Source organism: Notechis scutatus, chromosome 2, assembly GCF_049901735.1.
Source record: "Notechis scutatus isolate UNSWTSFEM ecotype Mainland chromosome 2, rNotScu1.2, whole genome shotgun sequence".
Taxonomy (NCBI): domain Eukaryota; kingdom Metazoa; phylum Chordata; class Lepidosauria; order Squamata; family Elapidae; genus Notechis; species Notechis scutatus.
Genome location: NC_142010.1, coordinates 256,555,997 through 256,569,204, shown reverse-complemented (window position 1 = coordinate 256,569,204; position 13,208 = coordinate 256,555,997). Strand labels below are relative to the sequence as shown.

The 13,208-nt window shown below is 43.4% G+C and overlaps 1 protein-coding gene across 4 annotated transcripts in view; it reads right to left on the bottom strand.

Annotated features, from left to right (window-relative positions):
- Positions 1-13,208, bottom strand: part of MYO5B (myosin VB) — a 330,775-nt gene that overhangs the window by 151,967 nt on the left and 165,600 nt on the right. For all 4 annotated transcript variants that reach the window (XM_087958648.1, XM_087958649.1, XM_087958650.1 and 1 more), the window contains exons 8-11: positions 11,642-11,749; positions 8,825-8,934; positions 5,246-5,511; positions 736-817 (exon numbers count right to left, since the gene is read on the bottom strand). In XM_087958648.1, coding sequence (XP_087814774.1) covers positions 736-817; positions 5,246-5,511; positions 8,825-8,934; positions 11,642-11,749 — 566 coding nt within the window. The remainder of the gene's footprint in view (positions 1-735; positions 818-5,245; positions 5,512-8,824; positions 8,935-11,641; positions 11,750-13,208) is intronic.

Below are 13,208 nucleotides of genomic sequence, written 5' to 3'. Positions count from 1 at the left end.
TGTATATGTTTTTTTTGGGGGGAGAATTAGTAAAAACTTGCAGAAATATAGAATGAGAATAATGGTAACTAAGTCAGAAAGAAATAGATGAAATAATAATAATGATATTGAATAAGAGTAAAGAGAAGTAAAGAGAAATTGAATAAGAGGTTTTTGTATGTTATATGGAAATGGTTTAAAACAGAATCATAATTTATCTGACTTGTTAAATTTACAATGAAAAAAGGTTTAAACATGTAATGAATAATGATAATTTGTGTGTTTTAAAAATTAATAAAACTTGTTTTTTTAAAAAAAAAAAAAGCTGAGGAACTCTCAAAGGTTATGTTGAAAGAAAATATCTAGATTGATCATAAAATTATAACATTGTTATATAACACAAATATAGTGGGGTTCCTAATTTGAACTACTATTTAAAAGGATTTCAGTTGAGACAATTTGGGTCCTATTGCAAATCAACCCATTCTCACAGTAGGAACTCACATAATTTCCATTGGGTAAACAGAGCTCATCAAAAATTTATTTGCTTTTTAATAGCAGTTCTATGTAATGTAAACAGAGTGGGTTAATCCCTTTTAGAAGACAAACTTCATGAATATGTTAGTTATTCCTATATCTTGTTCATTTTCTACATTCTTAAAACATTTTAGTCAAGACACAGAATATTTTGGATATCTTGGTATTCTTTGGCCCACCCCCCAAAGATACTGAAATAAGTTTGACAATCCAAATTACCAAATTGAACTGCTGCTGTAATTTTTCGTTGGCGTAATTGATGCAGAATTGTTCAAAGCTATTATATTCAAAGGTTTCAAACCTGCAAAACAAAAGAATATTCTTAAAGAAAGGCTATAGTTTCTGGGGGGGAATCATTAATATTTATGGATTAATTGTTGTACTATTTTTATAAACCACCTTGGGAATCTGATTTGAGTTATTAAAATGAGGTCAATAAATAAAAATTATTTCCAGTTTAGAAATATCAGCGAGAGCTTAACTTAGTTTTCCCAATGCAGAATCCTACAGATGCATGGATAGCTATCACAGGATGAAAATATGGAACTGTAAATTCCAATATACTTGGAGAACATTATATTGGGGAAGAAATGTTTTTAGGCTAACAGCTCCATCAGTTCCATCACTCACTATCTCCTAGAGCAGGGGTCCCCAACCCCCCCCATCCCCCACGGTGCAGCCCAGTACAGGGCTGTGGCCCATTCAAAACTGGGCCAGGAAGCAGTAGGTGAGTGTGTGCGTGCATGCAGCTCCATTTGTTTGAGCGTCGTGCATGCCTGCCGCTCATGCAAATGGAACTGCGCGCATGCTCACCCATCACTCATGTGGGACCATCTCTCTTTCTCCCCCCCCATCCCGCCGGCACTGGTCCACCAAGCCAGAAAGGTAGGGACCACTGTGCTAGAGACCTATCCTATTTCCAAATTTCAATAGCTAGAACACCGACCTCGTCCCTGGGCCATAGGAACCATATTTTTACATTCCTCACAATGACACAAGAACATTAACAAGGGATTAGGGGAAATTGTTAAGTGCTTCTCAACCTTCTAACATTTTTACCATATGAAGTCCAATCCTATAATGAAATATTTGCAACAGATTCTTGTGGGGGGAGGGGGAGAGTCAGGGGAGGGAGAAGGCGGGGGGAGAGAGAAAGGGAGAGACAGAGAGGGAAGGAGGGAGAGGGAGAGACAGAGAGGGCAGAGAGAGGGAGGGAGTGAGGGAGAGGGAGAAGGGGAAGGAGAGACAGAGAGGGAGGGAGAGACAGAGAGGGAGAAACAGAGAGAAGGAGAGGGAGGGAGGGAGGGAGAGATAGAGAGGGAGGGAGGGAGAGAAATGGAGAGACAGAGGGAGGGGGAGGGAAAGGGAGAGATAGATGGAGGGAGAAGGAGAGGGAGAGAGACAGAGAGACAAAGCATTTGAAGGCATCTGTACAACAGCATTAAAATATCTTATGAGACAAGTTTGAATAGTTTATTATTTTTGGTCTGACAAAATCCTGAGTAAGATCTACAGAGAAATAATACCTCTGGATACAAAACAAACGTTGAAGAATGAAAAGGGGAGGAAAATGAGATTCTTTCTATTCAACTAAGAAAAATTACCAGACGACGAAAGTACCAGACTGCTTTCATTAGGCCCTATAGATAAAAGGTTTAAAATAGCTTTGAACTGTCATTTTAAGAAGGTTCACATGTAACTCCAAATTCTTATTTAATATACACACATTCGCTTAAAACTTCCTCCATCTTTTTCAATTTTATCAAAATAAGTACTCCTCCGTTGTCAAGTGTAACAGCTTAATGGAAACCATTCAAGGAAAATGAAAGTTTTAAGATAATAACATTACATTTTATGGTTTTTAAGCATGTTGCTATAAAGGAAATCCAATCTCCTGTTTTAGAATCGATTAGCACAATGTCTTTCTCGAGATAAGAGTTTAATACCCTCGCCTTGCATTCTTTTCAACTATGGCTTTGATTTGGGCTTTGCTTTAATGGATCTGATTCCTATCTACTGTCAAATAAAGTAGGCATTCAATTGCTTCCCGCTACTGTATGAAATCTAATACCAAAACATCCAGAGATCCTGATTAACACTTCCCAAAGTCACTCATCTGAATCACGCTGTGCCCCTAAAGCCAGACCTCAGCAAACAAAACACAAACCATCTTCCTATTGAATGGCACCAACAAATGTTTGGATGTCATGATGTTAGAGAAGGGACAGAGGGAATTCTCTACAAGGATGCATCCTGGAATAGCATTCTCTGTGCCCAGGAACAGGAATCCAATTGTGTCTGACTTTAGGGCTGTGATGGCGAACCTGTGGCACGCAGACATGCAAGCTACAGGCAAAGTTACCTCACCATGCATGTGTGCGCCTCCCAGCTGATTTTCAGCCTGTGTGAGGTTTTTTTCAGCCTCCCAGAGGCTTGAGGAAGGCATTTGGCACCCTTTGTAGGCCGAAAAATAGGCCCGTTTCGTTACTTCCTGTATTTTCAGAAATACCGGAAGTGACAAAACGGGCCTATTTTTTCGGCCTGCAAAGGCTGCCAAATGCCTTCCTCAAGCCTCTGGGAGTCTGAAAAAGGCCTCAAATGGGCCGAAAATCAGCTGGGAGGTGCAATGCAGGTAAGCGGGCAGCATGGGGAGATTGCGCGCACATGCACAGGGGGCGTGGGGGGCTGTGCATTGCTTTCTGGGCAATTTTGGCACAGGAGCCCAAAAAGGTTAGCCACCACTGCTTTAGGGGATGAGAATGCATCAAAAATACTTCGCTTTAACATCCTTACTATGAATAAGATAGTTATTTCCAAAATTATATAGCCTAACTTCTCCTTTCAATAAATCGCATTAAGATCAACCTGGAGGCACTTAACTTTCTTGGCTATGGATGGCAGTAAGGGCCTTGATGCATCGATTGCTTTTATCATAGTTGTCCCAAAGGTGCTTTTTCAAGAGGCAACAGGACTTTCTGGTTTTTCTCTGAAAATATTTCACCAGGGGTGGGATTCAAAATTTTTAACAACCAGTTCTATGGGCGTGGCTTAGGTGGGGGTGTGTGGCTTGGTGGTCATGTGACTGGGTGGACATGGCTTGGTGGTCATGTTATTAGCTGGGTGTGGCCAACTCAATATCACTCACATCGAGGCACGCATCTCCTCGCCTGGCCTCTCATGACTGTGGGGATGCTTCAACAGTCTTAAGTGTGAAAAATGGTCATAAGTCACTTTTTTCAGTGCCATTGTAACTTTAAATGGTCACTCCACACAAGCAAAGTACCAGCAAAGGAGGGGGGGGGAAACTCCAGAGAAGTTCCTGAGATAGGAAGTCTAGTCCTGCCAAGAATGTAATAAGGGTTAACAGAGAGGCAGTTTCTGTAAGCAACACCAGAATGTTTCCTTCCTGCCTTCCTTACAGGATTAGGCCAGTAATTTCTTCTAACAACCGGTTCTCCGAACTGCTTAGAATGTTAACAACTGGTTCTAGAGAATAGGCGTGAATTGGTAGAATCCCATCCCTGCATTTCACTTCTTATCCAAGAAGCTTCTTCAGCTGTGAGAATGGATTCAGTTCCGAGAAGAGCTGAAGAAGCTTCTTGGATGAGAAGTGAAACATCTTCAAGGAAAAACAAAGAAAGTCCAGTTGCCTCTTGAAAAAGCAACTTTGGGACAACCATGACCTGGATAACTAAGAATGTCCGTAGACTTTTATCATAGTCCTCCTCAATAACCTTCCTGCTTCATCTATCAAGCAAGAAATGAAAACCATTTAGGCAAGCTCATAACAACTGTAAGAACTCCTGATAAATAATCTTTATTTATGCGCCACAGTGGCGCAGTGGTTAGAGTGCAGTACTGCAGGCTACTTCTGCTGGCTGCCGGCTGCCTGCAATTTGACAGTTCGAGTCACACCAGGCTTCCATCCTTCCGAGGTGGGTAAAATGAGGACCCAGATTATTGGGGGCAATAGACTGACTCTGTAAACAGCTTAGAGAGGGCTGTAAAACACTGTGAAGCAGTATATAAGTCTAAGTGCTATTGCTATTCCTATTATTAAAGCCATAGTTTTTGTAAGAAGGAATGTCCAATTATTATAGTAACATGTGGTGTTTCCAAGATCAAAATCTATATTTAAAACAACAGACAAATGCTTTTGTGCCTCATTCTTGTTTCCAACTTATGTAAGAGACTATCCATCCTCTTCTTCTAACGTGGGGCGATTTTCATCCATCTTTTTGCAATAGTCACATCTGCTCCAACCGCATTGATTTGTCACGGACGGCAAAAATTAGTGCACTCACATACTTCTGTCACTGGAGACAGGACATGACCCTTTTCCCTGCACACAAGAGAGGGGCAGAGCAAGCCCTATGATCACAGCACAACTTATTACACACAGAGAGACACTTAAAATATCTCAGAAGTCTGTCTGCTCCAGCTGTGATTTACAGAATTTGAAAACAAAAAAAAGAAAGCGACACACCCACAAACTGATTTTGATGCCAGCATGCGAGACAATCCTCCCTTACAACTTGCTCTACAATTTACAAGTGTTGCTCTTGTGGCTCTGGCAAATAAGAGGAAAGAGCCACACCGCAAAACTTACTTAACTCTATACTGCCTAGAGAAGATGCAGGAAATACCCTGGGAATGCCAGCGCTGATCGTAGCAAATGCAGCCAAACGGGGGGGGGGAGGAACAGGATCCCCCAAAGCTTGTTGCTCACCCATAAATGTCCAGCACACCGATGAAGGAATGCTGCTTGACCGTCGTGTACAAGGCCTTGTTGATATGCTGCACAATCCAGTTGAACAGCTGAGCGTAGATGTGCTTGGCCAGCGCATTCCTGGCGTTGACGGCTTGTTGGAGGGACATATTCTTGGTGTAGGTTTCCGAAGTGGTGACCAGCTTCCGATGGCAAAGCCAGTGTTCCAACTGGCTATGCTCCACTCCCAGTAATCTGCAAAAATGATGCAGGTGTTCATCTTGGTTCTAGGACACAAAGAAAAACATCTGATTCAGGAAAGCACGCAGCAGAGGTTCATGTCGCCGGAGGGCAAAAAAAAAACACACACAAAAAAACATCCATCAACCTTCTAATTCACCAATGGCTAGATTTGAGGAGGATAACCCGTATGCAGAAGATGAGCTCAGCAACCTAAAGCAGGGAGGGCGACCGATCAAGGAACACATCTGTGAATTCAGGAGAATCAGTGGGAAGCTACCCCTTTTGCCTGAATGGATGCTGGTTCATTTTTTCAGAACCAGACTGGACCAGCAAGTTAGCAAAGTAACTGCCTATCGGGACATCCGGAACCGACTGAGTGGTTCCGAGTAGCCAAAAAAAGTCGACGGGGCATTACACGCTAGTGACATGAGGAAGCCACCGGGAACCAGAGACAGAGGGCAACCAGACCCGAGACCACCAAACCAACGGGACAGCACACCGTCACGATCTGCCCCAAACCTTTGGTGAAAACCCTTGGTGATCTACTTGAGGCTGCCTTCTTGGGCTGCTGTTTCCAGCTTCCAAGAAACAGCCCTGGTGGCGCAGTGGTTAGAATGTAGTATTGCAGGCTAGTTCTGCTGACTGACTGCAGTTCGATTCTCACCAGGCTCAAGGTTGACTCAACCTTCCATCCTTCCGAGGTAGGTAAAATGAAAACCCAGATTGTTGGGGGCAAGAGACTGACTCTGTAAACGCTTACAGAGGGCTATAAAGCATTGTGAAAGTGGCATATAAGTCTAAATGTTGTTGCTATTCCAATAAAGAAGAATGTTTGTAGTAGAAAGTTGAAATGAGGGAAATCTTGGTGCTCTCTGAGCTTGGTTGTTTTTCTTGCAGAGGTTTCATTACCCAACTACTCAATGGCACTGATGACATTACCTAGTCTGGGTATGAAACGTCTCCCAGAAAACAACCGAGCTCAGAGAACACCAAGGACTTCTCGTTTCCAGCTTTGTTAGTTTGGAGCGACAAGGGTTAAAAACTGCACAATTGGAGAATCCCGTTTTCTAATTTGAAGTCCTGACAATCCTCATTTATTGCCCTCAAATTGTGTCAGAATTACTACTGTAAGAAGTCTTCACTAGCACGTAATTGTTATGCTGGCAATTCTCAACCAAAGGAAAGGAGCCCCCAGGAGACTGTATTATGTAAGGCAGTGATCCCCAACCTTTCTTATGCCGCGACCCGGTATCCCCAACCTTTTTTATGGCGCGGCCCGGTACCGGCATTAGCTGGGCGCCGCCATCTTTTTTGATGAAAAAGTGCTTCCGGTGAGCTTTCTACCCGGAAAAAGCTCACCGGAAGCACTTTTTCATCAAAAAGATGGCGGCACCCAGCAAACCAGCGGCCCAGTAGGACTTGTCCCACGGACCGGTGGTTGGGGACCGTGGACCGGTGGTTGGGGACCCCTGATGTAAGGAACGTAGACAGTGGTGGTATTCTACTGGTTCGGCCCGGTTCTGCAGAGCCGGTAGTAGTGATGAGCAGCGGAGAAAAAAAACCCAATTCTCTCTGATGCTTTGTTGGGCCCACCCACCCGTCCGGGCTCCCATATTAACCTTTATGTCCTGCTTTTGAAGCGCAGCTGCTTTGAGCAGCTCAGCAGTTGCCGCGTGGCAGCTGCTGAAGCAACAGGGAGAGAGTGCAGGATTGCAGGAGGTGAGTCAAAATGCCACTGCACCTGTGCAAAGTGCACGTTAGGCGCAGGCAAAGCGCGACCCCCCCAGGCCACGCCCACCGAACCAGTGGTAAAAATATTTGAAACACACCACTGAACATAGACTGTAGAAAACTTTTTCTCTGCACCTCATATTTTGCTGCGTTTTGCTGATTAAATAAGTTAGCAGGCAGATCAACTGTTCAGAATTATGGATGCATTTCAATTAAACAGCAACAATATCCTTAAGGACAGCAATACTTGAAAAGAAGATTTGCTTATGGGCCCAGTGTATTCAAAGCCTAAGAATTAAAAATAGGGCACCGCATTATTTCTTAAGGAAGTGCAGCTACCGTGCAAACAATGTTTTCATATTTGAATTAGAAAAAAACAAACCACTTTAATATTTGAATGAGAAAAAAACAAAAGGCTTCAGCTGACAGTCATGGAAACACATATGGGCAGCGCTCAACTTATAACCATTTGGTTAGTGAACTTTTTCAAAGTTACAATGACACTGAAAAAGTGACTTTGACCATTTTTCACATTTATGACCACTGCAGCATCTTCATACAACTTAGATGCTTGGCCGTTGACTCATATTTATGACGGTTGCAGTGTCCTGGGGTCAAGTGATCCCCTTTTGCGACCTTCTGACAAGCAAAGTCAATGGGAAAGCCAAATTCATTGAACAACCGGGTCACTAGCTTAACAACTGCAGTGGTTTACTTAACGACCGTGGCAAGAAAGGTGTCAGCTTTGGAAGTCATATTGAGATCAGATGGTTCCACGCTGCCACATCTGAGCCTGGGAGGAATTTATTGGAGTATATCTAGTTAGGCATAATAACATTCTTTTTCTGATTCAAGGTCAGGTTGTGTTGTGCCTAAATGAGAGGAAGTCTTGGGACGGATGGTGATTGGGCCATGTAATGTGATGATGGGTGCAGAAGATGGGTTTTGTAGTTTTTACTTATTGTAAAGAAGCCCAGAACTTTCAGATTCGGGATTCCACAGTTGTGCCAATTACTATCCAAAATAAAAGGAACTTTTGAGAAGATGTCTGTCTTGGAGTTATTGGGCAGATTGAAGGGCTGCTGGAACGCTGACAAGAGGTCCTAAAATAGGGCAAGACCCATTTAATGACTGTCTTGTTCAGCAATGGAAATTTGGGGGTAACTTGAGGACTAACCGTAATAGATTAATCAGCAATTGTATCACATTTTATCTGGTTAGAATAGCGGTGGGTTGAGTGGAAGGATGAGCATTTTGCTCTGCAGGATTTATTAAGGCTTATAAAACTCTGGCCATTGATTCCTTCCTTCCATGCTCTGCCTGCATAATGAGAAGCAAAGACGTATTCCCAAACCCTAAAGGTCTCAAGGGAACTTCCTTGACATGGGATATAATTATGTCAAGACTTTGCATAACGTTAGATGTGCAGTGTCACAAAAATTGCACCGCCCTCTTGAAAGAAGCCCTTGCAATTTAGGAGTCTCTGGTTGTCTTACACAATCAAAGCCCTGGTTCTTTTTGATGTGCATTCATCAAAAGATTAATGAAGGGGAAAAAAAGCAGATCTAAAGATGGTTCTTCTTTGAAGTACAGGGGACCTGGCGTGCCCGCTAAAAAATAACGTACCGTTATACTGCAGGATTCTCCATCGCGTTCAGAACGAAAATCCACATTCCCAAGGTGCAGGACGGCAGCGAGTATTTTAAAAATGGTCATCTGATAGGACTCCTTTACTCCTGAAAAATATGATTGATATACAATTTTCAAGTGCCTGCACAGCAATTTGCCGGCAGTCCCAGCGAATATGGCATACGACAAGGATGCTGGAAGATGGATTTTCAGCAAAACCTGGACCATCATCAATTGCCCATCCCTGGACCACAAACACCACAATTTGGGCATGTGTGTGTGTGTGAGAGAGAGAGAGAAACTGTCTTCTCTTTAAATCTTAGTGGACAACCAGCTAAATATGAGCCAGCAGTGTGTAGCAGCAGCCCAAAAAGCTAATGCAATCCTAAATTGCATTAACAGAGATTATAATCAAGATCAAGCGAGGTACTAATACCACTCTATAAAGGTTTAGTAAGGCCACACCTAGAGTACTGCATCCAGTTTTGGTCACCACACTATAAAAGATGTTGAGACTCTAGAAAAAGTGCAGAGAAGAGCAACCAGGATGATTAGGGGACTGGAGACTAAAACATATGAAGAACGGTTACAAGAACTGGGCTTGGCTAGTCTAGTGAAGAGAAGGACCAGGGGAGACAGGAGAGCAGTCTTCCAATATTTGAGGGGCTGCCACAGAGAGGAGGAAGGGGTCAAGCTATTTTCTAAAGCACCTGAAGGCCAGACAAGGAATAATGGATGGAAACTGGTCAAGGAGAGATTCAACCTAGAAATAAGGAGAAACTTTCTGACAGTGAGAACAATCAACCAGTGGAACAGAAGTCGCCCTCGGAAGTTGTGGGAGCGCCATCACTTGAGACCTTAAAGAAGATATTGGAATGTCATTTGTCAGAAATGGTGTAGGTCTCCCTGGACGGGGCGTTGGACTAGATGACCTATAAGGTCCCTTCCAACTCTGATTATCTGTTAATCTGTTAAATCGGCGATGGTTTATCTATACATTTTGGGTGACATACCAGCATTCACCCACAACTACAGATAGTCCTCGACTTACAACCATTCATTTAGTAACTGTTCCAACTGCATTGAAAAAGGGACTGATGACTGGTTTTCACACTTACAACTCTTGTAGCATCCTCATGGTCACATGATCAAAATATGGGTGGTCCTAAATACAGTTGCGTTGCCTTGGGTCATGTGATCACCATTTGCAATCTTCCCAGCTGACTTCCAACAAGCCAAGTCAATGGGGGAAGCCAGATTGGTTTAACGCCCATCTGATTAACTTAACACTTAATTTGCTTAACTATGGCAAAAAAATAAAAAAGATCCTAGGTCCAACTCACTTAACAACTGTCTTGTTTAGCCACAGAAATGGTGGTTGGAAGTTGAAGACTGACTATATTCCTGAAAGCGTGCCCTTTCCTTGCACGGTTTTTTGGATGCTGCGGAGGTTGTGCAAGAATTGGGTGTGCTCTTCCACAGGCTCTGGAAGTCACACAAGAGGGCTGGGCACTTGTGCAGCTTCCACAGCCTCCAAAAATGAATTTTTTACTTGTGTTTCATTTTTGGTAATTATAGATATGATAATGATAGCACCACACATGATTGGGCTGTGGTTTTTTTTTTTTTAAAGATAAATGAAAATGCAAAAAAAAAATGTTTCTCTTTTGCTTGGGGTATGTATGTGAGATACACACCTGCAGAGTCAAGATAGGCATTTTGATATTTGATATGCCGAGCTCAAAAAAAAATTCACCATTACTGCTTGAAGTTCTTCTATTCCTGTTTTAGCTCCTGTATGGTGATTGGCAGCACAAGAAACTGCAATGTGACTAAGCAACAAATAGAAATTACACTAGTAAAGGGCCAAGAAAATATCTTCACAAAGCATACAACCACAGGCATGTGCATACCCACTCACTCACATACGTTTTTAAGCACCACACAAACAGTACTAAGTAAATTTATCCTGCAGGCAGCATTGCATTACTTAAAATTACTTTCTAACCTCATGCCTGCTCCTTAGCGATTCTTCCGACATTTATATTGAAAATAACATTAAATATGTGCAATTTACCAAATAAACCAATTATTTAATTAAAATGGTAACCTATAAAAGTATTGCAAAAACCACTGGACAGTATACACAAATGTCTCCAAGGTTTACACCAAGGCTTTACCAAGTTGCCAACTTTAAGATGCATGCTGGCTGGGGAATTCTGGGAGTTGAAGTCCACACGGTAGCTAAATTTGAAACACTTGACACCAAGGGTCTTCAAACTTGGCAAGTTTAAGACTTGTGGACTTCAACCCCCAGAATTCCTGAGCTAGCATGACTGGAGGAGGAATTCTGGGAGTTGAAGTCTACAAGTCTGAAAGCTGTCAAGTTTGAAGACCTCTGCTTTACACTGATGCTCTTTTCCTTGATGCTCTTTGAGCTTGGTTAACTGATGGTGTTACCCAGTATGCTAATGAGATGTCTGCAAGAAAACTACCAAGCTCAAACAACACCAAGGATCCCACAGTTCAACCCTGAGCTACAAATATTCTCTTCTATTGAAACTTTGCAATATTGTGAAAAATTCCTGAAGAGTTACTCTATATCTTTGTACGCAGGGGTCTTCAAACTTGACAGCTTGAAGACTTGTGGACTTCAATTCCCAGAATTCCACCTCCAGTCATGTTAGCTCAGGAATTCTGGGAGTTGAAGTCCACAAGTCTTAAACTTGCCAAGTTTGAAGACCCTTATACAGGATAGCTGAATCAGCCACACGTTCTCCTAGGAAGCAGCCCAGTTTGGGATGAAGCCCTTACCAAGCAGGGTGAAAGCTTGCTTTGTTTTCTCAAAATCTTCTGCATCATCAACTCCTTCAAGGGAGGTGTCTCCTCCCAAAGATGTGTAGAAAAAATCTTTGGCATCCACTAGAATAGAAACAACAGCAAAACTAAGTTAAGCGGGAGAAATGCTTTCACTTAGTTCATATTTCATGAAAGGACTTGCCTGAACCCTGAACCCACAAGGAAACAATCTATGCACACAATAAGCACAGAAAAATGAGACACCACACAAGTTCAAACATCAGCTCCTCCCAAGGCTTTAGTTGGTCCATTTCTGGTCTTCCATCCCCTCATTTGAAGCAGCTTTTTATACTTCCATTGGCTCTTCAGTAAACCAAGAGGCTAAAGGAAATCATTTCAAGACTGTTCTTTGGAAGGATAGATACTGAAGTTGAAGCTCAAATATTTTGGCCAATGAGAGGACTTATTGGGAAAAGACCCTAATATTAGGAAAGATGGAAGGCAAAAGGAGAAGGAGACAGCCAAGGATGAGATGGTTATATAGTGTCATCAACGCAATGAATGTGCATTTGGGCAAACTCTGGGAGATGATGAGGCCCAGTGTCAGGATTCCGAGGATTGCCCTAATTAAATCATGAGTCTTGAACCAAGTTTCAAAGGAAACCAGAAGATTTATTAGGAGTAACATGTCCAGAGTTAACCTGTATGAAGCCAACTCTGTGACACATAATTTACTATCACCTATGACCCTGTTTACCCCCACCCCCCTGGGTGTGTCATATATCAGGTTCTCCAACAAAACACATTCAAGGGCTGGGTGTCATCAATCACGCACTCCAATGAAAGATTTTTGAGGGCAGAAGATCCAGTAGCCTAGGCTACAATCTCCACAAGATAAGCATGGAATGTGCTTCCTGGCCTTCATCTGCCACACTGCTCCCTCAGGCCTTTCCCCCCTCCTTCTTATGGCAACTCGGGAACAAGCATAGGAATGATTTACGAGTTGACACCCAGCATACTGTAGCCCAGGGGTCCCCAACCACCGGGCAGCGGACCGGTACCGGGCCGTGGAGCACTCTTTACCGGGCCGCAAAGAAAAAAAAATTAAAAAAAATGGCAGCTTTCTTCACCTTCGGTGAATGCTGCTGGGATCGAGGATCAAGGACACAAATGAAAGAAGGGGAGGGAGGAAGCAACCAAGCCTGTCCTGCTCTCTGGGTCAGCTCTCTCAGTCGCTCTCTCGCTCCTCCACCAGCACAGGAAGAAACTGCTTCAAAGAAGCCGGGGTGGCTTTTCCTGTCGCGCAGCTTCCCGAGCGCCCGTTTCACCCACCCCGCCCGCCCGCTCGCTCGCGGTTCAATCCACAGTGCTCCGTTCTGCCTGCCTGCCTGTCTGGTTGTTTGGGAGCAGCTTCGCTGAGAATAATAACTATTCGCCTCTTTTTATCAGCCGAAGCTGCTCCAAACGAAGAAGGCAGGCAGGCAGGCAGGTAGAACGGAGCACTGTGGATTGAACCGCGAGCGGGCGGGGCGGGGGTGAAACGGCGCTCGGGAAGCTGTGGCGACAGGAAAAGCCACCCCAC